This window comes from Sceloporus occidentalis, unplaced genomic scaffold (assembly GCF_023333645.1).
Source record: "Sceloporus occidentalis isolate IW3139 unplaced genomic scaffold, rSceOcc1.0.p SCAF_37, whole genome shotgun sequence".
Lineage (NCBI taxonomy): Eukaryota > Metazoa > Chordata > Lepidosauria > Squamata > Phrynosomatidae > Sceloporus > Sceloporus occidentalis.
Genome location: NW_028317017.1, coordinates 364,299 through 389,668, shown reverse-complemented (window position 1 = coordinate 389,668; position 25,370 = coordinate 364,299). Strand labels below are relative to the sequence as shown.

Below are 25,370 nucleotides of genomic sequence, written 5' to 3'. Positions count from 1 at the left end.
GACATGGTTGGACAAGCCTGGTGTGAAGGAACTTAGGTAGACTGCACACAAACCTGACCTTAATCCCCCATCTTTAGGATACTGTCAGGATTCCACCTTACTAGCCCGGACCATGCAATAATTATTTGTCATGTGTGTCTGCACACACTAGTGGCTGCTCTTCCTTCTCTGGAGCACCAGTTATTGATTGCTTGGGACAGCTGAGTCTGATTACCTGAGTCGACCCGGCCAATATAAACTTACCCTGCCCTTCAGTCAGGGCCTTTTCATTAATATGTTTGGCCCTGTACCTGACCCTGTGTTGATCCTACCGTCTGCCCTGCCAGTGGGCTTCCTGCCGTCCGCCCTGCCAAGAGACGTACCTCCTGTACTTATTGTTCCTGTCACCTTCTTTAATAGATTACAAAGTATTCTGCCTGTGCTGTGTTTCATTGCGCCTGTCTGTATCATCCCTCTAGCTGTCATGCATCGTGGGGTACAGACAGAACCCCTTGTATCCCCTGCGACTGGGCTCCTACCCGACCTGCTTACCAGGTTCATGACAGATAAATTGGAACACCGACTGAGTGCCAGACCTTCTCATCCAACAGCAGTGTCTGACCTCACAAATTCTCTTTTGGCTGAATGGTCACCAATTCCCAACGACACACTGCAGAATCTTGTGGAAATACTTCCCCGGAGATTGGAGGCTGTTATAGACGCAAAAGGGGGGTCAACTCCATATAAATGCCCATAGTTTTTGGAATGGCATGTCCGGCAAGCTCAAATAAATATGATATTCAGGTGTCCACATACTTTTGGTCATGTAGTATAATAAGGATTTCATTTTCCATCTTATATTATAAAAGTGTATGAGAATGGATTAAGTCTCATTCGCTTGCACTCTGTTAACATTAGATATGGATCTACAAGCCTGAGAGATATGAGTCTCTTATATTTACATTACCATTCCATGGAGAGATTAAACGGCATAGCAGGGATTAAACCACTCAAACCTTTTCCACATACCAAAGCTCACATTTAGCACTTTTCTAATTCTTGCTAACAACATCCTCTGTTGTTGCTTCCATCAGCAATTACCCAAAATAACTGCAACTAATTAATATCTAGGTTGCACGCAGCATATGTCCTTTCTCACACTTTGCAGACTCGTTGCTAAACGCAGAGCTCTGCTGCCAGAATATGAATTACTAGATACTTACCACCTTCTTTCCTTTGTCCGCAGTACAAGCAGGTGGAGCAGTACATGTCATTTCACAAACTCCCAGCTGACATGCGTCAGAGAATTCACGACTACTATGAACATCGCTACCAAGGGAAGATGTTTGATGAGGAGAGCATTCTGGGGGAGTTGAGCGAGCCTTTGAGAGAGGTAATATGAAGCCATTTTTTCTCTTATCAATTCTTCTCCTAGTTACATGAGGATATAAGCAATTGATTTATTTATGTTTTGCTCAGTTATTATTATGAAATACCTAACAATAGTCATCATAAGCATTTCATTAGCCTGCCTAATGGTGGCAACCAAATAATGACTACCCTTATGACAATTACTTGTCAACGAGTGAAGCCATATGAAGAAATATATTTCTGACTTGAAAAGAACCCACTGGGATGTGAGCGTAAGAATCAGCCCAGTCACCCTGAGTCCTTAAATCCTGAGACTCTGACCCTGTGGGTTCCCAGGTCTGGTCATGTCCATTTAACACCAGCTCTATATTGTAATAGAATAACTTGAGAGGTTAACACCCGCTATCAATTAAATCATGACTAAAATACAGAAGCTTCACAAAATCAACACACTGGTTGGTAAGAACAAGCAAGCTGATGGCAATGTCTGCCATTGTGCATTAAATTCCGTTCCCATACATTTTGTTATTAAAGTTGGTTGCAAAGGTATAGATGAAATTCAGGCTCTTCCAAAAGCTTTCTTCGTGTACAGTATCTCACAAAAGTGAGTACACCCCTGACATTTTTGTAAATATTTTATTATCTTTTCATGTCACAACACTGAAGAAATGACACTACAATGTAAAGTAGTGAGTGTACAGCCTGTATAACAGTGTAAATGTGCTGTCCCCTCAAAATAACTCAACACACAGCCATTAATGTCTAAACCTTGGCAACAAAAGTGAATACAACCCTAAGTGGAAATGTCCAAATTGGGGCGAAATAGCCACTTTTCCTCCCCGCTGTCATGTGACTCGTTAGTGTTATAAGGTCTCAGGTGTGAATGGGGAGCATGTGTGTTATTTTGGTGTTATTGCTCTCACACTATCTCATACTGGTCACTGGAAGTTCAACATGGCACCTCATGGCAAAGAACTCTCTGAGGGTCTGAAAGAAAGAATTGCTACTCTACATAAAAATGGCCTAGGCTATAAGATGATTGCCAAGACCCTGAAACTGAGCTGCAGCACGGTGGGTAAGACCATACAGCGGTTTCACAGGACAGGTTCCACTAAGAACAGGCCTCGCCATGGTCGACCAAAGAAGTTGAGTGCACATGCTCAGCGTCGTATCCGGAGGTTGTCTTCGGGAAATAGACGTATGAGTGCTGCCAGCATTGCTGCAGAGGTTGAAGGGCGCACACTGCATCAAATTGGTCTGCATGGCTGTTGATCCAGAAGGAATTACTGGAGCCATGTCCTGTGGTCCGATGAGACCAAGGTAAACTTATTTGGTTCAAATGGTGTCTAGTGTGCGTGGTGGCAACCAGGTGAGGAGTACAAAGACAAGCATGGTGGTGGGAGTGTCATGGTCTGGGCCTGCATGAGTGCTGCCGGGACTGGAGAGCTACAGTTCATTAAGGGAACCATGAATGCCAACATGTACAGTGACATACTGTAGCAGAGCATGATCTCCTCCCTTTGGAGACAGGGCAGAATTCCAACATGATAATGACCCCAAACAGACCTCCAAGACGACCACTGCCTTGCTAAAGAAGCTGAGGGTAAAGGTGATGGACTGGCCAAGCATGTCTCCAGACCTAAACCCTATTGAGCATTTGCGGGGCATCCTCAAACGGAAGGTGGGGGAGCGCAAGGTCTCTAACATCCACCAGCTCCGTGATGTGGTCATGGAGGAGTGGAGGAGGACTCCAGTGGTAACCTGTGAAGCTCTGGTGAACTCCATGCCCAAGAGGGTTAAGGCAGTGCTGGAAAATAATGGTGGCCACACAAAATATTGACACTTTGGGCCCAATTTGGACATTTCCACTTAGGGGTGTACTCACTTTTGTTGCCAAGGTGTAGACATTAATGGCTGTGTGTTGAGTTATTTTGAGAGGACAGCAAATTTACACTATATAGGCTGTGCACTCACTACTTTACATTGTAGCAGAGTGTCATTTCTGTAGTGTTGTGACATGAAAAGATATAATAAAATATTTACAACAATGTGAGGGGTAAACTCACTTTTGTGAGATACTGTATTTTGAGATGGCATTTGACTGCTCAATAGCGTGCAAGGTATTTCCCTCGTTCCAACTCCAGCACTGGCTTGGGTGAAATTTCCATAGGGTCTTTTGAGCCCCCTACTTCTCATGTACCTTTTGGGGCCCTGTTGATTTCAGTGAGAACACTTTCCTGCCAGTGATTGGCTACTTCATACAGCCAAAATTTACAGCATTTTTTTATATGTAAACCTGAAAAAATGCATATTAAACTACTTACTAGGTTAAACAAGGTGTTGAAATAACTGATATATGATTAATTTTCTGTGAAATCATTATTATAAGTTATAGTTTTGTGAGAATGAAGAAAGAAGGTCCCAAATCCACTTTAATATTAAATTAAAAAATTTGCACCTTTTCAAGAAATTACTTGTAAACAGCACATACTAGATAGGTGTTAATCTGGGGATTTCTCACGTCACCATATCATTTAAACAGCCAATACCAATGCAAGAATTGTTGAGTTGGCATAGTTTTGCGAGAATCTGCCACATTATCTATGCCTTATGCAGGAGTTTGTCATTTGTAATACTTAGTGTGCTAGTAAATATTCACTTGCCTGCAGGGTTTATTGAATACACTTCTTAAAGAATTTGCAACACACTACTACAGACTTAAACATCATGCGCATCTTACCCCCCTTTTTAAATTAACCAAAAATCTACATTGCCTTATAAAAAGAATTATTAACTGTAACCATTTTATTGAATTATCAAAAGATTTTGCTCTAGTGGTTTTCCTGCTGAGATTGAAAATGAACATGAAAAAAAAAATCACAAAATGCATGATGTTTCCATGTGGGCATGCGCTGCCCTTTTTAATGTCATTCATAGTGCTATGTGTTTTTTCCCCAAACAATTCAACCTTAATTTCATCAGTCCAAAAAACATTTTCCCAGTAGCGCTTTGGCAAACTTAAGGCGAACAGCGATGTTAAATAGGAGAGCCACAGCCAATATTTTGCGTATAGTAGGATCATGAAAAGAGATGTTTACAGGTTCCGATTATTCCTTCAAGCCTTTAGCTATTACTTTAGGATTCTTGTTTACCTCATTGAGCATTCTCCGTTGTGCCTTTGGAGTCATCTTGGCTTGGTGTGCACTCCTAGGGAGAGTAGCCACAGTACTAATTCATCTCCATTTATAAACAATTTGTCTAACTGTTAAAAGTAGCTCTAAAACATCCCGTTTCATTGATTGGACTCCAGGTTTGCCATCTCCTGACTCCAATTAGCTTTTGTTGAAGTGATTAGCCTAGAGGTTCACATAGTTTTTCCAACCAATAATGTGAATTTTTTAATGATGTATTCAATATGGACAAGAACAATACAATAAACAATTACAAATAAAACAGATTGTGTTTGTTCATTAGGGTGACTTAGATGAAGATCATATAATATTTTAAGACAAATGTTAAGCTTTTTCTTGCCACGTACTGTGAAGACAATGTAGCTGCCTAGATTTGCCTATGTCATAATTACATGTATATAAAAATTACTGTTTTGAATAGGACTTAATGTTATTTTCACTACTGAGCGAGTGTGGGCTAAACTATGTAAAGCATTCAAGACTATATTGTGAATATTTGAAAAGCAAGTGTTGAATACATGTGGTCATATACCTAATTACTGTTGAAATTACCATGTTTTGACCTTGTTTTCTTTTCTTGCAGGAGATTATTAACTTTAACTGTCGCAAGCTAGTGGCTTCAATGCCACTTTTTGCCAATGCTGACCCCAACTTTGTGACTTCAATGCTGACAAAGCTTCGCTTTGAGGTGTTCCAACCCGGGGACTATTTAATCCGAGAAGGGACTGTGGGCAAGAAAATGTTCTTCATACAACATGGCGTTGTCAGCATCTTGAGCAAGGGCAGCAAAGAGACGAAGCTTGCAGATGGATCTTACTTTGGAGGTATATAGCAATTACAGTTCCTAATAAGTTAATAGGATATAGGGCTTGAGCCAATAAGAAAATGGTTTGCATCGTAAACATCTTCCACCAGCCCAGAGTAAGACAATAAAAAAAAATCTAACTGAATTTGCATTAATGTATTGTGATTATCCTATGTTAAGAGCCAACATTTTGTGCATCAAAAACTCAAGTCACATATTGACTATGGAACATAATACATATATGAAAGGATAAGACATTTATGACTCACCTTACCAATACATAGTACAGATTGTCACCTGTCACCATCATCTGTTTAATTTAAAGGCACTTAGAAGGATCAGTAGATAAAATAAATCCTTATATCTGAGTACAAACACAACAAAGTAACCCTATGATAAACAGTTTTATGTAACATTTCTGTTTAAGCCATGCAATCACTTAATAAAAACACTTTGTTTGATAGCTATCATCCCACAACTGCCAGGAGTCTTGGAATTCCCTATATGCCATTTAGTAGTCTAAACATTCTGTTTTATCTTTTATTCTCCCCTTAGAGATCTGTCTTTTGACACGAGGCCGGCGTACCGCAAGTGTAAGAGCTGACACGTACTGCCGACTGTACTCTCTTAGTGTTGACCATTTCAATGAAGTTTTGGAGGAATACCCTATGATGAGGCGTGCCTTTGAAAGTGTTGCACTAGATAGGTTGGATAGGATTGGTGAGTATTATGTGCCATCTACCTCTCCCCATGCCTTTTTATCTTTGTCGTCGTAACACAAATTACCTTGACCCAAAATCTCTTTTGGGATGTGTCTCAGTATGTGAATGTATAACCTATTATATTACTATGTTTAGATCTCCATCGTACTCTGTTCTGATAACATTAACGTTCAGAACACCAGTAGACCTCTTGTTTTAATATATACATTCCAGGTCATCCGCCCTAGTATAAAGTCGATTCCAAGGTACTGTGGTCTAGATCTTGTTCAACAATTCTGTGAAATAGACACATGCTTTATAAACATACTTATACCAGTACCCAGGAGGACATTAATAAAGAAAAATAATACTTTAGTTTGATGGCTCAGTCTATTTTAGTTAAGCACTTTCAGGCATTTTAAGTGGAGTAACCTACATTTAGCTTTGTTTATGTTTACCACATGACAGGCTTTCAGCTAACTTTTTATCAATGATCAACAGGTACTCCATTGTCTATATAAGAGTACACATAGTCCGCTGCAACCTCAAGTTACTAGGCCTATAAACTTCTGTGACGGAGACCGGTACTCTGACTGAGTAGCTCCGCCGTACAAAAAGTGACGTGTTACGACGTCGGGACCCTGAGCGTCAGCGTCGGAAATTTCCCCGGGAACAGTCTGTGCAGTAGCAGAGCCAGAGTTCCATAGCCGCGGCTGGGTAAACCCCGGTCCTAAAGATTGATAATAAAACCAGGGTTCCCAAATGAGCTCCTTCTCTGTAAACGAGACAGGGTTTCCCGGTCACCCTGTGCCCTCCTGTAAGCACAGGGTTACTTAGACAAAAGAACATATCCGCTGCTGGAGAGCAGTGCCGACTGCCACTTCTTCCTGGAGTGCACTCAGCCACTGGGGAGTGATGCCGCCTGCATCCCCTCCCTGATCCTCCTGCTGCCGCTTATTTTTTCCTGTATCATCACCAGGAATCTTAATCTCTATAGGGGTACATTTTATTATTATGATCAAATTTATGTATTTTGCTGTAGCTGTAAGAATCTCCATATGCTGATTTTGTTTTTCTGTATGCAGGCAAAAAGAACTCTCTACTCTTGCATAAAGTACAGCATGACCTCCGATCAGGAGTGCTCAACTACCATGAAAATGAAATAATACAACAGATTGTACAACATGATCGTGAGATGGCTCAGGGACCCCGTTGCTCTCAAACAGAAGATGATACTTCAGCAACTCCTCCAACTCCAGTCATCTGGACTCCTCTTGTACAGGCACCTCTACAAGCTGCAGCTGCTACCACATCAGTGGCCATCCCTCTCACTCACCAGCGCCTGCCAGCTACCATTTTCAGACCTCCCACATCTGGCCTAGGAGCAACAGCTCGTGGATTCCGTCAGCTTCAACGAACCCCTTTCCCCTCTCACACACAAGGTGCTGAACTGCCAGTATCCCAGCCATCTTCGTTCCATGTGCACCAACTGGCGGGCTTTTCTGCAGTGGGCTGTGTGAGTCCTAGGCCCCCACATTCAATGTCTTTGGTGGAGAGGTGCACTTCTCAACAGCCTATGTCTCCACCAACTGCAATAGAGTCTATAAAGTGGGAGACTAGGGCAGACACCTCTCCCAGTTTCCTTAAACATGACCTACCACAGTCAGACCAGCAGCTCCCTCCTCCCTCTTCTGGACAGTGTCAGGTTCTGAATACCCATTCACAGAGTCCCCCTTTTCTGGGAGGAAAAGATCCTCCATGGGTGTTACCCCCTCCACTGCAAAAATCTGACTCCCCTGGGAGCTCTCCCTCAGCTCTCAGTCCTGGCCTTGCCCGGACCATTCAGGTGTGCGGTTCTTCGCGATCTCTTCTCCTTCCTCATACTGTTTCCATGTCCCCTCAAACAAGCAGCTGTGTCTCACTCCCCCTCAACAGGCTCAGGCAAGATGGTCGGCCAATCTCTGTGTCTCAACCTTCCTTGCCCCAACCAATTCCGAGCTCTCCGCACCTTCCGCAGCAATTCAACCCCGATTTCACCCTGCTACCCAGAATTGGTAGCCCAGAATTATCAGGCCATGTGACGTTGCCACGAAAAGGTCCTTCAGAAGTAGGATTTAGTGTAAGAGGTTCTGGTGTAGAGGACCTACCCGTGCCCTCCAAACTTCCTAGTAATCTATGACCACTTTTATTGTTAGAGGTCTGCAGAATGTTAACCATTTCCTAGGCAGAGATCTGCACATAATTTCTTTATTTATGTCCACCCTTCTGAATACCAGCAGAGGCCTGCTCCATTGTTCTAGTGCTGAAGGGTAGCAGACTCAGGGGAAATGTGAGCAAATAGTTTACAGTAATACTGTAAGATTTATGAATTATAAGAGTTATTTTGAATCAACACATCATAACTGCTTTAAAAGTCAGTAAGGGTGGTATATTTCAATGGTTCTCAAAGCCAGTCCAAATGCAGGTTTATAGAAGCTCCTAACGGGAGTACTAGTGTATATTGAATGTCTTAGGCACCCTGAAGGACCGGCAGTGGTATGCTTGTCCTTTTATGAGGTGCTTCTAGGACTGCCTTTGAAAAACATCGATTTTACGTTTAAAAGCTGTCTACCTTCAGCTTCAAGCTTTCCAAACGTGTGCATCTTATTCTCACTCTTTAAACTGAAAAGCAGAGGCATTGTCTCTTATTTCTGTTAAATCCCATATCAACTGTGGGCACAATTGAATAAAACCGAAGTGCTAGTTAGGTGGCCACCTTTAAAGAAGGTTGCAAGGTACACAATTCCAAGTGTCTGATGGTATGTAACAGCCAAAATTAAGGGAATGAGATTATTAATCATAATGTGGAGCTCCTGCAAGAATTGATACAATCAAAATGACAAAATCCTTCTACATCTGAATGACAATTCACGTGGTGTTCATGTCCTAAGATTAAACAAAATAGCCTAGGAGACAAATTAACTTGAAAGACAAATTATGGCTACAGAACATTATATATATATATATATATACATTCTAGAGAATTATTTAAATGTTGTGATATACCAGAGTTTCAAATAATTAGGTAAAATTTAAATTGACCCAGGCTTCCCATAGCCTAATCTCAACTCATCCTAAACTCCAGCTCTGTGCCAGAGTCAATTCAGTGAAACAAAGATTAGTACATTAATGGACACCATACCTACTTAAAAAAAGATTCCTACTGCTCCATTAAAAATACCCCTGCTAGTTAAGTGAACATGGTTTAATCTACTTATAATGGGTAGTAAGGTGAGTTGTGTCTTCTTGGGCAGAACACATATAACATCATCTGTGGGGGATGCATATAGCATTGCTCGTGTTGCCCTATTGACAACGTTCAGTTACAGTCTTGGGCACCCTTCGCTGCTCGAATAGATTGTATTCACAAGCTTGTAAGGTTGGTGAACTAGATGACACCAGAATCAACTCGGGTAGATCCTATGGATTGCTTGAGAGGTTGTTCCTGGATAATTATAGCAAAACAGAGCTTCCATATTAAATTAATGTGAGAATATGTCTATTCTGTAGACTTTGAAATCTATTACTTTTGAAATTCTCCCATTAACACTAGTGTGTGTGGGGAGTACTGAGAATGGGCTTGATCTGAGGAATGAATATGTTATTCGGTCCTTGGTCTTGTTTTATATTCAGGATAGCCATATGCACCTTGACATCCAATATATGATGTCTGACATTTAATAAGAAGTAGTGAACAGCAAGATAAACAGGTTAAAGGTGGCCTATCATTCATTACTGAGCATTAGAAGTAAACTTTAGTAGTCCTCAAGTGCCCCCTGGTGAGGTTTTATAAATATAAAGCCTAATTGCAAATATTATCTTGATGCTAGATTTATGTTTATACACACGCTATTTAGTTCAACTATCTTTTACATTATGAGTCTAAAAGTTTATACGGAGAGGAATATATACTTATATTCCACCTATATACTATATACCAGATATCCATCGTGTCTTCAAGTAACAAATATCTCCATGTTTTTTTTTCTTTCTTCATTTGCTGTGTAGGTGTCCACTGGTTTGGATAGTAAAAATGTTCACTTCAAAAAGCTTTAGCAAGAATGCATTCAGAACTCCTCTTTTTTCTGAATATTGGTTATACTTTATACTTTTAAATAATATTTGAGCTCATTTCTGGTGCCTAAGGATTGTACCCTGGGCTGTCAGACTTTTGCGGACTTGAATTGCTAGCCACAAGCTTAAACATATTAATTTACTACATAAGTTTATCATCTTTCTAATTCTGTATGAGACAGTCAGAAAAAAGCAACCCTAAAACATTGTTTAGACATTAACAGTTTGACAATCACCAGATGGACATTCAAATTGCCATTTAGCTAGAGGCTTCTAATCAATAACGAGAAATGACTTCTACCCTGCATATTTGCAGATCTTTTAGCAACAAGTGTGTATAATTTGGTGCAGAAGTTATGGTTTGGCTCACATTGGTAGACACTAAAACATAAGCCAAGTGTCCTCTCCCAACAAGACAGGAACCTCCTGAACTATTGCAATAAGGACTCCCTTGTTGGGCCAGTGTTCTACATCTCACGTATTAGCCATGGATTAGACAATCCATTAGGGTCTGGAAAGATGAATTCCTTTTATATTGCAGGAACTAGAATTAAGCAGCACAGACATCTGGGGTTTATATTTGCTTTCTTCTCATACCTGTCACTTCATTTTGAAAGCACATTATGAAACACCATCCATTAGAACCAAGTTTGTATGGTGAGTTAGAGGGACAACCACCATGTGGCTTGCCTACATAAGCAATATTACATAACACGTACACTGCTACAGCTGCAACCTTAGTCTCATGCTGATCCCAAATATACACTGTTTTCAAACATTGCAATAAGGCACTGCCTCGTAATGAGCTATGCAATGCAGACACTCAGTTTAGAGAGTGCCTTATTGCTGCTGAAATACCAACCAGAGGTGTAACACAAAGTTTTGCTGTATCACCACGTGCAATGGCATCCATATGTCACCATGAGCAATACTCCCTGTGCAGGGCTGTCTCCCAGGGGGGAAAAAAATCCCATGCTGCACTCTTTTTCTATCATAGAGATCAGAAATGCCATGTACTTCAGCCATTGTCTGGCAGGAATCCATGGGTAAAAAACATACAGGGTATATTATAAAGTTGTTGGCTGTAAGTAACCAACTACATGATGAACACATTTTGTTTTTTTTAAATATCACAGAAAGATGCCAGATGCGCAATAACTGAAGCAGTGTATTTCAGATAAATGTAAAGCTCTTCATGCAAACCTTGGAGATGTTTTCTAGCGAATCCATGCATTTGCAAAATTGTAAAGTGCCGCGAAAAAAACCAAGAACATTGAAAGCTGACTTAAGCAAAGGCCTATTAACCTTCTTAGTCTACTTGAGTCTCAAGGGAACAGAGGGTACGGTTCGAGTGAGAGGCAGCACTGCGAACCCTGAGCCCTGCAATAACAGAACACTGTAGATTAGAATATGTAATAAAGCGGAGACACGTGCAAATTATATTTATTCAGAAACTGGGTTCTTGTACTAACCGAAAGTGGCTGTTGTGTGTATAATGATACCTACTGAACGATAGCAGCAACTCAGTGCTATATGTAGTTGACCTCTTGAAGATCAATGAGTTGAAGAACCCCAGGGCAGTTCAGGGGTTCAGTTTGGATTTTGCATAAGACAACTATACCTGACAGCAGCTAGCGCTTTGCACAGAGGAAAAAAAAAAACACCTTCATGATCACAGCTCACCAATTTGCCAACAACCTCTTTGTTTTAAAGAGGTATCCTTTTTTGTTTTGTTATATTGATTTTTGTAATAAAATCTTAAAAATAAAAATTAATATATATCTATACTAAATTTCTGGGTTTCAATAAATTTTAAAATATTTAATGTGTCGATAATGTTTGACTCGAGAGACAAGAAGAGAGGCTTGATTATTGTCCAACCAGAAAAAGGTCTAACAACGTTCTGAAACAAAAGTGCTTGAGCAAATGCAAATGAAAAGAAAACAAGTTTGCACCAAAAAAAATCCCATTAAAGAAATAGTTTTGTAAAATGTCTTAATTTGTAATGGAAGCTAACCGATGCGTATCAATGATATCAAGTAACCATCGTGGTTAGTGGTAATATGCTATTACAATATAAGGAGGGCGACTGTGTTTTACAGGTGTGTTATGTCACTGGCGTTCCACCGTGAGCTTCTTAATACAGATATATTTCCATACTGGGATGGAGGAGATTGGGACAGCCATGATCCATGAAGACCATATGGAATCAGTGAACTGAGAACATCGGGAGCTGGCACAATTTTAACATTTCAAAGTTAAAAAAAAAAAAATTAATTCAAAATTTCTTATATTTCAACTGTAAAGCAAGATCTGATGCTACCCATGCATTTTTCAGGCAATGTATTCAATGTCAGATGTCACTATTTAACTTTTTGCTTACAAATACTACAGAGCCAGGAAAGGTGATAGCTGAAGGTTAACATTGGGCATGCACTTCAACACATAGCTGGGGTTGTGGAAATCGCAGGGCTTCCCTGCCAACATGTTTTTAATTTCTTCAACTCATTATGCATAGGTTTGGGAGAGCCCACACTTTATCTCCTTGAGCGCCAATGTGCCCAGGAGCATTTTGTTTGGACCTCCAAGGCATTAGCTAAAGCCCATCTAAGTAAAATGTGGTTACTAATACACAGCTTGCTTGGGTTCACGAATCGATGGATGAATTGATGGATCTATTGGTCATTCATGCAGAAGGCAATTCTGTGTAGCTCTTAACACCCATGACAATGGCTCTCATCATACCTTGGGAAGCCCTTGCACACCTTTGATTGAAGACATCTTAAAAAACCCAAAAAAACACAGGTAGGGTTCTTCCAACATCTATAGAAGACGGCATGCTGCATTGATATGTGCTTTAAGTAAAAGTATCAACTTCTGTAAAAGCTTTTACACAGACAATTTGCTTATCCCTGGTGATAGGTTATGTACAGTCACGTGATTTAAGTCACTCCAATTACCAAAAAGGTTGCATCTATTAACCAAGTGCCAAGGTATCAGGCAAACACAGAAAGGCAACATATTTATCTTTCTAACCAATGATCATATAATGTATTACTTAAGACATGTAGCATGGATAACAAAGGGAATATTATGAAATTAAATATGTGAACTGCAGGACAAAGGCTATCAGAGAGTAGGAATAAAAGAATGCAGCACTGTGCATAAAGATGCAATAAAAAAGTATGACCACATAGTTATGCAATACATTACTACTGAAGACCACATGATATGGTGCTTATTCCTGCATCTCAGAGAATTTGTGCCCCATCTCATTCATGGGAAAATGACAGTGGACACAACATACTGTCCTCTCCAGCTACCTCGATGGACCATATTTTCAGCAAGATGACTAACCAATTTTTGTCAAGAGGACAAGTTGTTGAATATGTGGTAAGCACGCTTAAGTGGTAATGCAAATTATAGTCTGAATATACCGATATTGAAGAAAACAAAGTGTACATTTTAAATCACTGAAGAATCGGGCCTGAGATAACTCTGGATCTCTGAGATAATAACTATGTACACCGAACATTAAAAGAAAAAAGTTGTTACTTTTTACCCTTTCTTAAATAGAGCCACTAACATTCTGCAATGTCCTCACTTATTAAAAGCGTATTTTAAAGCAGGTCAATTCACTGGGAGCCTGGAGACAATCACCCTACCCGCTCTCTTGATTTACCATCTGTTCTGATTGTATTACACAACGAGAGCGAAAACCCATCAGCTTATCTCTATTTCCTTTATCGACCGAGTGGTGGAAGCGCTAAACAGAGCTTCAGTGCATTGGGGGTCTGTTAAGAGATAGTTATTTGAACTGTGCCTGCCATGTTTGGGGAATATAACAACTGTACCTGAAGCTTTAGAAAGGTGGTGCATTTATTCTAATATTTTAAGTAAAATTCTCTTGCTTTTTTTTCCTTTTCAATTCAGTCACAAAAACACGTGTCTTTTTACAGATATAAACTTTAGACAGAAACAGGGAAAAAATTTCTATTTGTGGTATAATCACTATATACTGCTATAACAAGTTTCAGCGCACATACACCAGGGAGGAGTTATGAATGTAATCATAAGATTACAATTAGATTAAATAATTAGGGTGTCAATTCCTCTACAGTAATGTTTGCTTTTATTTACACCGATCAGCCATAACATTATGACCATCTGCCTAATATTGTGTAGGTCCCCCTTTTGCCACCCAAACAGCCCTGACTTGTCAAGGCATGGGCTCCACTAGACCTCTGAAGTTGTGCCGTGGTATCTGGCACCAAGACGTCAGCAGCAGATCCTTTAAGTTGCGAGGTGGGGCCTCCCTCCATGGATGCATTCTGGTGCCATATGTTCTCCAGGTAAGCGGCACACACGCACCTAGCCATCCTCGTGATGTAAAAGAAAACGTGATTCATCAGACCAGGCCACCTTCTTCCATTGCTCCATGGTCCAGTTCTTATGCTCATGTGCCCATAGAGGCACTTTGGCCACCGGACATGGGTCAGCATGGGCACCCTGACTGGTCTGTGGCTACTAAAGCCTCATACAAAACAAACTGACGCACTGTGTGCTCTGACACCTTTCTATCAGAACAGCTTTAACTTTTTCAACAATTTGAGCTACAGTATCTCATCTGTTGGATTTGACCAAATGGGCCAGCCTTTGCCCCCCCCCCCCTGTGCATTAATGAGCCTTTCTTCCTTGGACCACTTTTGATAGGTACCGACCACTGCAGACAGGGAACACCACACAAGAGCTGCAGTTTTGGAGATGCTAAAACCCAGTCATCTAGCCGTTACACTTTGTCTTCTCTCAGATCTTGCCCATTATTCCTAACATCTCAACTTTGAGGACGAAATGTTCACTTGCTGCCTAAAATATCCCACCCGCTGACAGGTGCCGTAATAACAGGATTATTAGTGTTATTCACTGCATCATCTATTTACCTGTCAGTGGTCGTAATGTTATTGCTGATATGTATATATATATAACTATTGCTACATTCTTTAAAGTAATACACTTTAAAAAAAAAAAGTAATAATCCCTGATATAATGAATATTAAAATTAAACAATTGCTGAACGAACAAGGAGATATTTTTCCCAAATCGAACTAAATAAATCCATGTGTATACTATGGGAGCGACCAATTTAACTTCCTGACCCTTAGGATCTGCACAATTATTGCTGCCCAATAAAGTAAAACTGGGTGAGGGTAGATAATTTGTTGAAATGTAACATGAGAAAAAAAAATGCAGGCTCAGTAGGGCAGGGATGAAAGTATAACAGTAACCAATTCAATATGATGTTCATTCTGCACCCACTTTGGATGGAAAGTGTCTAATTTCTACGAAATTATTAATAAACTGGTGCAGACTTGCAAAAATATGGTTTTGCTCGTTTTATTGAAAGAAAAGGCATTTATAGGATATACATCACTATATGCTGCTCCTAGCTCTTACGCACTGATGGGTTTAATGTATTTATATATACACAAAAAAAAAACGGGGAAAAAATCATTAATTTCTATGGAACAATCTTTATGCTCTCTGGTATAATGACTTGATGGAAATAGGACAGAGATTATATTTCTGTAATCCTTCTACTTAATTCAGCCATTGTCTGCTTACATTATAAAGGTGTCTTTGGCCCTGTAGATTTTACAGTGCCTGTGTCTCTATAGTCCCTTCTATATAGTCAATGTATTAACCTAAATGCACTTCTGTGCTGTAAGGTCACTTGTAAATATATATAGTTTCCGGTGTGAGTAAGGCAAATGCGCAACAAATTAGGTAAGCACACAAACATACACTTAGAGTACAATTTGATTGAATAAAAAAGTGTATTGAAATCCAATACCAAATAATAGTCATGATGTTATAAAATAACAAAATAAAAAACGGGCTCACAATAAAAGGATACATTCTAAACACTACAGAAAAGCATTAAAAAAAATAGAACACATTTTCTGTACAGAAAGGAGTGGAAGAGAAATGGAGGGATGAAAGGACAATGTACAGGAGGATGTGTAAGGGTAAGGTGATGGATTCCATTTATACATCTACAAGGAAGGTACACGAGATGGAGGATGCCTTAATTATATGAAAGTGCTGGAGACCAGCTTGCTTAAAGAGAGACCCATCCAGCTACTGCATGAAGCCACAGATTGCTTGCCCTTGGAAGGCTTCCCCAAATCAAATGAAATGTAGACTTGTATGTTTTCAGCACACACAGTGCTATCTCATGTAATGGGCAGGACTGCAAATGGAATTTACATCTGCCCCAGGAGTCAATTTTGTCATGCCTTGTATAAGTCCAGAGCACGGTTTGTGGACGGAAACGTGGAGAGAAGGTTTAGATCAAAGTTTGGTGTGGGAGTAACACTGTTTAAAGTCTCACAGAGGCTGGAGAAAGACTTGCTGCTGACGGATGCCGTGTCACAGCCTGAGAACACTGCACAAAAAGCAACAATGGCTGGAACAGGAAAGTTCTTGTCAGATGCCTTGAAGCCCATGTGATGGAGCGTACAAACTGAACCACAGCTGTAAGCTGAAAGCCCGATAGCGGAAGAAAAGTATATATATTATAATAAAAACAAAATAAAAAAAACGGTGATACACAATATTCCTCCACTGATTACACAAAAATCCTCTTCTGTTTGATATAAACCCCCAAAAACTCTTACAAATCAGAGGACATTATAGCAATATACAGAATACCAGGGCCAAGGCCTTGGCAGTTGCTTCAGTGAACAGTCTGGTCTCCCAACACCCTCATCGGTTACGGTGTTTGGGGCACAGAGACCTGTGTTGGGAGTGTTTGTGCTGCCTCTGTTCATACAGTGTCAAGTTCGCCTCTGGGGGTGGGGGCATGTTCTCTCATGCGGTGGTAATGGCATTCAGATCCTTCATTAGCCCTTCAAGGTGAGCCATTTCCTTGCTTAGTTCATCTGGCTCATAACTCTGTAAGAAAACAATAAAACAAGTGAGGGGAAAGGGTAGAGACTAAATGTATTTGAAAGCCAGTCATCTACAGATAAAAAGGGAAAAACGCATAACTCAGTGACATAATACAACATCAAGAATGTGTGCACACAAATATTGGTTTTAGTGCCCAGGAAAATCATGGAGTCTTTGGTTAAATTTTATATCTTTTAAAGGTCTGCATAGATTAAGATGTAAAGCTTTCGGCACTTTAGAGGTATCTCCTTTAAATGACAAAATCATTATCCATCTGAAGTGACTTCTTTGGAAAGGTTAAGTGACTTAAGACATCTTTCTCTATGTTCAGCCAATAAAAATCAGCTTTGACTAAAGACTTTTGTGCTAATAAAGCTATCCATTGTTCTAATTTCTAAAAAATCATGTGATCATTTGGCCACAATCCTGCAGTTCCGTGCTGTAAATAAGGTGGATGAGCTGGCGGGGGCTGGAGTTCAACATCTGCAGCAGGCATATTTTTAACTTTGAAAATCTGCAGTTCAGATATTTGTTAAAGATGCACGACAAACATTTCTAAACATAAATAGGGAAGCGGAACACTTACGCTCTCTGAGCCGTCCAGCATCCTGCTGGTCTCTAGTGGTTCAGGGGCATTGGGCACAGTGACTTGCAGAGGGGGACGTACTCGACCCAGAGTCCCCAGAGAAGCAGTCTTCACTGAGAGCGCTGTTGGGGCTGAAATAAACACAAGAGTTTTGACTTGTACACGAAAAAACATCACTCACATCTGCTGAGATGAAATCGGATAGCACTCACCTTGTTGTGCCAGGAGAGGGGAACTGGGTAGTACAGGCTCATAGCCCGTTGAAGGGGCTGGAGCTGGAACAGCTGGCACGGCAAAGCTTTTAAGGGGGTGAGAAGGACGAATGTGTGCAGTGGGGACACTGGCAACTGAATCTTCATCCATTGACCCAGGCAAAAAACTTCCTCCCGGGGGATCTGGTTCCTCAGGTCCAGTCTGAGATGACGACGATGCTGCCACTACAGTGTCGCAACTGGGGGCGTGACGGACTGATTCTGCCGAGAGGATAATAAGATTGACTTAAAAGGCATTCTGGGTTGTGGTATACCCATCCCAGTGATATCTACATACATTAACAAGCCTCGGAATCAATTTACTCTTAAAGGTTGTGCAATGCCTCAAAAATCTAAGGCAGTGTACACGGTAAGGAACCTACTGCCTTGAACAAGAGCACCCCTCTCACCTGCAGCCTGCGGGGGGCCACCCAGCACGTGCAGCATGAACCCAGGCACTGAGCGAAAATGATGAGAGTTATCGAGGGAATGGATGGGATGAGCACTGACAACCGCTGAAACACAGAGACAGCAGGATAAGAGGACACAATGGGGAATGTAGAAAAGATCAAAGGGAGAAATAGGAAGGCAGAAGAAAAAAGGAGGAGGAGAGAACAGTGACAGGTGTAGTGTAAGGTTGCGATGGTAAAGCTGCTGAAGTGCAGTGAGAAATCAGTAAGTAGAAGGGAAGTAACACTGAATAAAGAATGAGGGGTAAGATGGACAGTGAAGGATGAAAGGGAGCATGGGACATTCAAAATAAGACACAAAATTGATGAAAATGGCAACTAAGCATGTATACAGTTACTCAGTTATCCGCCTCGTGGCAGAGAGATTTCTACTGACAATAAACACAACCCCCCCAACTCCTTTTAGATTTCTCCTTAGAATCACTGCTCTACTGCCCTGATGTAGCATCACACAATCACACCACCGCCAAATTCTGCAACACAGTAAAAGTTTGACATAATCCACTGCGCATGCTTATTAAAACCCTTTATTCTCAGTGCTCACGTTGTGGGGGTTGAGAGTCAAAAGGCATCATTATTTTCGGCCTCATTGCACGGCGTCCAACAAGCGAGGAAACAGAGTCCTCAGATTCCAGACCTGGAAACAGGAGATTTTTTTTTTTTATATCAATACAGAGACTTGATTGACACTATCTTCAAACACTGTTTTGTTTAAAAGAGGCATCATACACACTACAGGTGGTTAACAAACAACCAGCACCCCTACTCACTTCACAATATGCTTTCTATCATGTACTCACCACGGTACGAGTTGCTGTGCTGGTGGATGCTTCCTTCTGTAGTACTATCACCAGGGGTTATATCCTGAGGAGAACGAGGAAGGGGTGTATCTGTTAAAATTGGGTTGGTTTCCGGGGATTTATCAACTGGCTTCAGCTTTAGCCGCTCATGATGAATCCAAAGGTCTGGTGGTTTCACATCTTTTGAATTGCCTTTGTATTTATGAGATCCGTTTGCCGACTTACAAGCTGCTCTCTTCCTATTGACACAAAAAAACAAAAACAAATTATAAATATTAAACTGAATGACCAATGAGTTTGACAGGATTTTTTTTCTCACTTGGCTGGTCAGATACAGACCTCACCCGGCTCATCCCTGGGTGCCCTAATAACCTATTGCCAAACTAGGCAACCAAACAACATCTCACCAACCGAACAGGACATTTCTTCTACCACGTCCTTTAGTGAAGGAAAACCAAGATAATTGGAGGCCACACACGTATCTGGCATTCTGCCTACTATTTAAGGAAACCAAAATGAAATGTTTTGTGTTTAGATTGCTGAGAACTTTGAAATATGATTGAATTATTCTATGAATAAACAAAGCCTGAAATTAAGTTGCTAGGGTTTAATTTAGTTTACCAGGAGGGTGGTAGATTAAGTGGAACAAGCTCCCAGCAGAAATGGTAGAGGCTAATACAGTTAGGGAATTTAAACATGTATGGGATAGGCATATGGGTATCCTGAATCTAAGACAAAACCAACGACTGATTAAGGTCGGAATCTTACATCAGGAAAATCAGGCAGACTAGATGGACTGAATGGGTTCTTACCTGCCATCAAGTTCTAAGTTTCTAAGAAGATGAATTGAAATGTTAAAATCATTTTTCAATGGTAAAGATTAACAATGATCACAAGGTCACTGTAAAGAAAAATACCCATTAAGAAATTCCATTATAAAACACCACACCTACTTTTTGTTATGGGAACTGGAGCGGCGAGAACAGATAGCGGCAATGACCACAGCAACCAGGACGGTGATGACTCCAAGTGACACAATGATAGTTAGCAGCATGTTCTGATCCAGTGAGGTGGGACTGCCGTGGTGGCTGTTATTGCCTGTTGGTTGAGAACAGGAAGGTAGTTGGTTAATATAACAACCCTGTATCTATTATTTTAATGCAAAAAAAAAAAAAATGTTCCCTAGCACCCAAACCATTCCAAGACTTGCATATCCCAAGTTTACTTTAAAAGCGACAACTTGTACGATTTTTTTTTTTTTACCTCCAAGAGATGAGCCAGTGTTGGATCCAGAGTCTGAAGTGCGGACGCCTTTACCAGATGCTGAAAGAGACGGTAAAGTTATAAAACGTTCACAGATAATGAATGTGTGACCATAGAACAGTACACAATAATTCTAGTACCAAGTATGGCGTATGTTCAAAGTAAATATAACGCCCCCACCCAAAAAAATATTTTCCCCGAGAAAGATGGTGTCATTACCTTGGTTATTAGGCATGTAAGGTGACGACTCTGCAGGCATAAAAGCATATGAAATATATGGAGGTGGTGGTGAAAGGAGCAAAGTGTGGGGGGTGTTAGAGGGGTGTGAGCCATAGAAATAAGAGGGAAATGGAGGGGAGATAAGTTGGAGTAATGAAACGTGTAGGGAAGGAGATGTCAACACAAGACAAATAAAAGGAGAAAGCAGAATGTTTGTTAGAGAACAAGTATCAACCCCTAGTGCAACAAGATACATGTAGCAGGTACTGTTAAGAGTCTAATTACAACACTTTTTTTAAATGTGGGTTTAATATTTGCAAATTCACATAGCAAAGGAGCATAATTTGCTACTACAAACTGAAATGTTATCCAGACAATTTCACACGCTTGCCCTTGAGACAAATACCGAGTTGTTATAATAACATGGAAAGCATCACAAGTAAATGCCTCTAAATTATTTGTACTTTTTTTTTTGCTCACCTTTTGGGGTACGAAAGAGTACAGCTTCTGACATGGGGCCCATCCCTTTGGAGTTCCGTGCCTGGATCTTGAAATAGTATGGAGTGTCCAAGGTCAACTCTTGAATCTGATGAGTCAGACGGTTTCCTACCACAGGCTCTATTACCCAGTCATGGAGCTCTGCCTGGACATCGGTACTGTAGTATATAATGTAACCTGGAGGGCACATAAAGTGAGATCACAAACAAATGTACCTTGGGGATGAAAATTGACAATTAAGGAATTAAACAGATTATGGAAGTTACCCAACAGGCTACCCAATAAAACAAACGCAAATAGCGAGGGAAGATCAGGTAAGGTCCTAGTTCCCATCTCACCAGTTATTTTGCCGTTGGCCTCAGACGGAGGCTGCCAGTTCACAATTATGGTTCTTGGTTTTCCTTCTTTACTTACAACTGTTACATCCTTGGGAGGAGAGGAGGGAACTAAGGTGGCAATGAAAACAATTAGAATTTGCAATATCCTGACAGAAGAATATACTGATGAAAATATAGACAAAGTACTATGGGATTTTGGTATACCTGACTCAAGGGTGGTTCCATGGGCAGTCATGCTCCATGTGCTTGATCTGCGACCCTTGGTGACCATGACTGAGAACTCATACAGCGTGTTTGGTTTGAGGCCAGTAACCAGGTAACTCAACGTGGTGCTGTTTGCAAACTAGAAGAAGAGAATAAAAACCTATGTAACGTGAAGATTGTACCCTCATCGATAATTTCTTCACTAACTGTGCCTACTAGAATTCTCCCAGGTCACTGGATAAGTTTAACCATATAGCAATCGCAAACAAAGCACACTTTTGGAAAGAAAAACAATATATACTTCTTGTACCCAAATCTCCTTTGTAATCCTCTTCCTACGTCCACTCTATAGCCATTACACACCTTATACTTGGTGTTTGCAGGAATGTTGGTCTTCCACCGTGCAGTGTAGTATCTGGCATCTGTGATCTTCTGATTCTTGGGAAGGGAGTTATCCGCCCAGGTAAGACGCACCGTGTCACTGCTCAGAATAGATGCTTGGACCCCCACAGGGGGCAACATAGGACTGGGTTCTGGAACTGGGGTGTACGGGGCATGAACAATAACAACATCAACCTCGGAAGGGTCTATGTCACAATGTATGAAGGGGCAGGGGGAGCAGGAGTTATAAATAACGGGGACGTAATAAAAAAAGAAAAACACAGATTTGTCCAAAAGAAAGATGGCATAGAAACAGAAAATATGGTGAAAACCAAAAATAATGGGATACAAACAAGGAATGTTTGTATGCAAAATGATAAAAAGAAATGTAGTAAACCATTATAAATAGGTGTAGAAACAAGTTGAAATTTAAACCATAACAATTTGAAATAAAAATTGTGAAGATGGTTAATAATACAAGAAAAAGAGAAAGAGAAAAATATATTGTTAGTATCCACACTGACATCAGCAAAGACAGCGAAAGAAATTCAGCGTTTATAATAAAACACACGTATATCTCCCTTCCTGACCGTTTAATGCTATAAATCGTTGCCCTTCCACTGTATGGGAAATATTCTGGTATCGATTTACCTGTGTGCTGGCGAGTCACTGCACTCTCATACAGGGGTATTCCTTCCCCCACATTATTGAATGCTTTTAGGGAGATGACATAGTGCGAGCTGGGATCTGCAAAGAAAACACATGCTAAAGTTCTACATAGGAAAGAGATACAAAGAGTAACATTTTCGTTGAGTAGTAACCAAGCTATTCTGTTCCCTAGGGATGCCGCAACACAGCACTACATTTTACGTTTCAACAGCAGTGCCACCCCGTGGACACCAAGGTAATCCATACAAGTTTATTTATTTATTTTAAAGTGATTCTTAAGCAAATTTCAGAAATGTTATATAAGCACAGCAACAAAACAGACCAACCAGCACAAGAAAAACATTACATTTTAAGTAGTATACAGTGGATATAAAAACTCTACACACCCCTGTTTAAAACCACAAGAACCTGGCATTTTAAGAATGATGGCAGGTGTGTAATGACTTCTATTTAACATGAGCTTGGATGCGATTGGTTAATTCTGAACACAGCCCCAGTTATAAGAGGGTGTGCACACCAGGTTATTGTGCCCCCCCCCCTCAAAGATTTCTTCCATTCTAAACTACACTACTGTATTTAGCATTGTAATGTTCAAGAAAACATTTTTGCATGGGATCACCCCATTAAGGGAAGAGTCCATCCAAAAATAGAGAATCCAAAGCCCAATTTGGATTTAGCTTTTCATGTAATAAATGTCTTCAGTTGGGCATTTGGGTGGCATTACCTCTGAAGTCAAGAGCTTACACTAAACTACTTTGTGTATAATTTTTTTGAAGTTATAGCCACACTCCTACCACTGATTGGCTTGCTTAAGAAATCAGTTACTAAATTCAGCTGCCTTCATCAGGAAGCAAATGATACTTAAACCCATATTATGTCCATTCATGTGTACATATTTCATTATCTTTATCCTATCATGAAGTTTATTTGAGATGATCACGATACATGGATTAACACACTGTTAGAATACAAATTGTTTACCGAGATTTTCAATTGTGTAATAACGCTGTTTGTGGTCTACTCGCACAGTCTGAGCGTGAGGGCTGCCCAAGCCATAGCCAATTGAATAGCCACGGACCACTACTTGATGCATATTTTCTGGTGGTGTCCAGCTCACCACAATGCTTGTTACAAGTGGACGCACATGAAGAGAGCTTGGAACATCTGGAACACGAGACTCTGCAAATATAGGAATCCAAAAAGAAGGTTAGAAATACCAATAAAATGCCTCGAGTTCTGCAGGAAAATAAAAAACTCCCAATGCAACTAGTCAAAAGCATTAAAGAAATTGAAAACATCAGTAGGAATATGTTAACCAAATGAGTTAGCAAGGGAAATAGGTAAATCGGAAAAAGAAAATGAATACACATAAATTGTTTTTCACATACACATACATTTTAGCCTGCCATAACCACAATACAATCATTCACCAAATCACTGACATTTTAAGCAAGACTTCATATAAGCCTTACCATCTAAGTCATTCTCAAAAGTCTCTGCAGACATCCATTCAGTGGCAGGTCCACTCCCATTAACAGTCATGGCCGCCACTCGAAAGCTATATTCTGTGTCACGTTCCAGACCTGCGGATAACAATGGCACGAGAAAAGAGTCAGATGCATCCCACAGAGAAAAGAAAAAACAAAGGCAACACCACTTACCTGCGACAAGCTGTGACAGTTGAGTTTCAACCAGAATCTCACTGGTTTCACTCTTCCTGGTGGTCTTCCGGTAACGCACCTTGTATCCCACGATCTGTCCATTCTGAGTGCCTGGTGGAGGAGGTTGCCACTGCACCAAGATGCTCTGTGAATCAGTATATACATTAGTGACTAATTTGATTATCTATTAAAATGGTCCAATGTTCATCTACTGAGAGACAGGTGCTAGTGTGTTTAAGTCTAACGTGCATGTGAAAGACTGATGCATTGTATAAAGTACCTAATTCTGTATCGTGTTAGCAGATCTTTTAAGAACATTTGCTTTGCAACTTTTAAGTGATAACTGTTCGTAAAAAAACATCTGTCCAATGTTTTAAAAGAAATCAGATACTGGCATCTTAATGTAAACTGAAAAGTGCTTCTGTTGACTAGTCAATTGTGAAGATAAGTGAAAAATATGACCCATAGAAAATTTCCGGTACGTGGCTATCGCAAGGTTAAAAGAAACGTTAGATTTGATAGTTTAAACCTTTCCGGCCAGATATCAGTTATCAGATATCAACACAGCTTCGACCACTATATACCGAGATCTTACCTGAGAACTGCGCACCTCAAGTGTTAGGTTTTGAGGAGGAGCACTAGGCGCTGCCAAACACAAAGGAAATCATGGTTAGCTAATGTGTCAAGCAGTCAGTTAGGAGTAGACAACAAAGAGTGAAACACACCATCTGACAGGGTCCTGACTAAGATGTCCTGTGTCGATACTCCAGGCCCGTGCTTGTTATATGCCACAATGCGAAATGTATACTCTGTGTACTTTTTAAGTCCGCTCACGGTATACGAGTGGCCCCCCACATCAATATCCTGTAGAAGAGAACAAAGTGTACACCTGTTTACCAATCCCATCTGGGATCACATA

The 25,370-nt window shown here is 40.5% G+C and overlaps 2 protein-coding genes across 2 annotated transcripts in view; one reads left to right on the top strand and one right to left on the bottom strand.

Moving 5' to 3' along the window:
• Positions 1-8,226, top strand: part of LOC149297664 (potassium/sodium hyperpolarization-activated cyclic nucleotide-gated channel 3-like) — a 33,551-nt gene extending 25,325 nt beyond the window's left edge. The window contains exons 5-8 of the mRNA XM_089488153.1: positions 1,226-1,372; positions 5,125-5,365; positions 5,902-6,066; positions 7,133-8,226. Of these exons, the coding sequence (XP_089344279.1) occupies positions 1,226-1,372; positions 5,125-5,365; positions 5,902-6,066; positions 7,133-8,226 (1,647 nt within the window). The remainder of the gene's footprint in view (positions 1-1,225; positions 1,373-5,124; positions 5,366-5,901; positions 6,067-7,132) is intronic.
• An 8,804-nt stretch (positions 8,227-17,030) lies between these two features.
• LOC149297663 (neogenin-like) overlaps positions 17,031-25,370 on the bottom strand; it is a 65,514-nt gene continuing 57,174 nt past the window's right edge. Inside the window, exons 12-29 of the mRNA XM_089488152.1 lie at positions 25,177-25,315; positions 25,047-25,096; positions 24,452-24,596; positions 24,263-24,373; positions 23,772-23,969; positions 22,773-22,868; positions 22,104-22,327; positions 21,741-21,879; positions 21,537-21,644; positions 21,181-21,375; positions 20,482-20,541; positions 20,172-20,316; positions 19,219-19,457; positions 18,963-19,055; positions 18,359-18,463; positions 17,910-18,170; positions 17,698-17,828; positions 17,031-17,114 (exon numbers count right to left, since the gene is read on the bottom strand). Of these exons, the coding sequence (XP_089344278.1) occupies positions 17,031-17,114; positions 17,698-17,828; positions 17,910-18,170; positions 18,359-18,463; positions 18,963-19,055; positions 19,219-19,457; positions 20,172-20,316; positions 20,482-20,541; positions 21,181-21,375; positions 21,537-21,644; positions 21,741-21,879; positions 22,104-22,327; positions 22,773-22,868; positions 23,772-23,969; positions 24,263-24,373; positions 24,452-24,596; positions 25,047-25,096; positions 25,177-25,315 (2,523 nt within the window). The remainder of the gene's footprint in view (positions 17,115-17,697; positions 17,829-17,909; positions 18,171-18,358; positions 18,464-18,962; positions 19,056-19,218; positions 19,458-20,171; positions 20,317-20,481; positions 20,542-21,180; positions 21,376-21,536; positions 21,645-21,740; positions 21,880-22,103; positions 22,328-22,772; positions 22,869-23,771; positions 23,970-24,262; positions 24,374-24,451; positions 24,597-25,046; positions 25,097-25,176; positions 25,316-25,370) is intronic.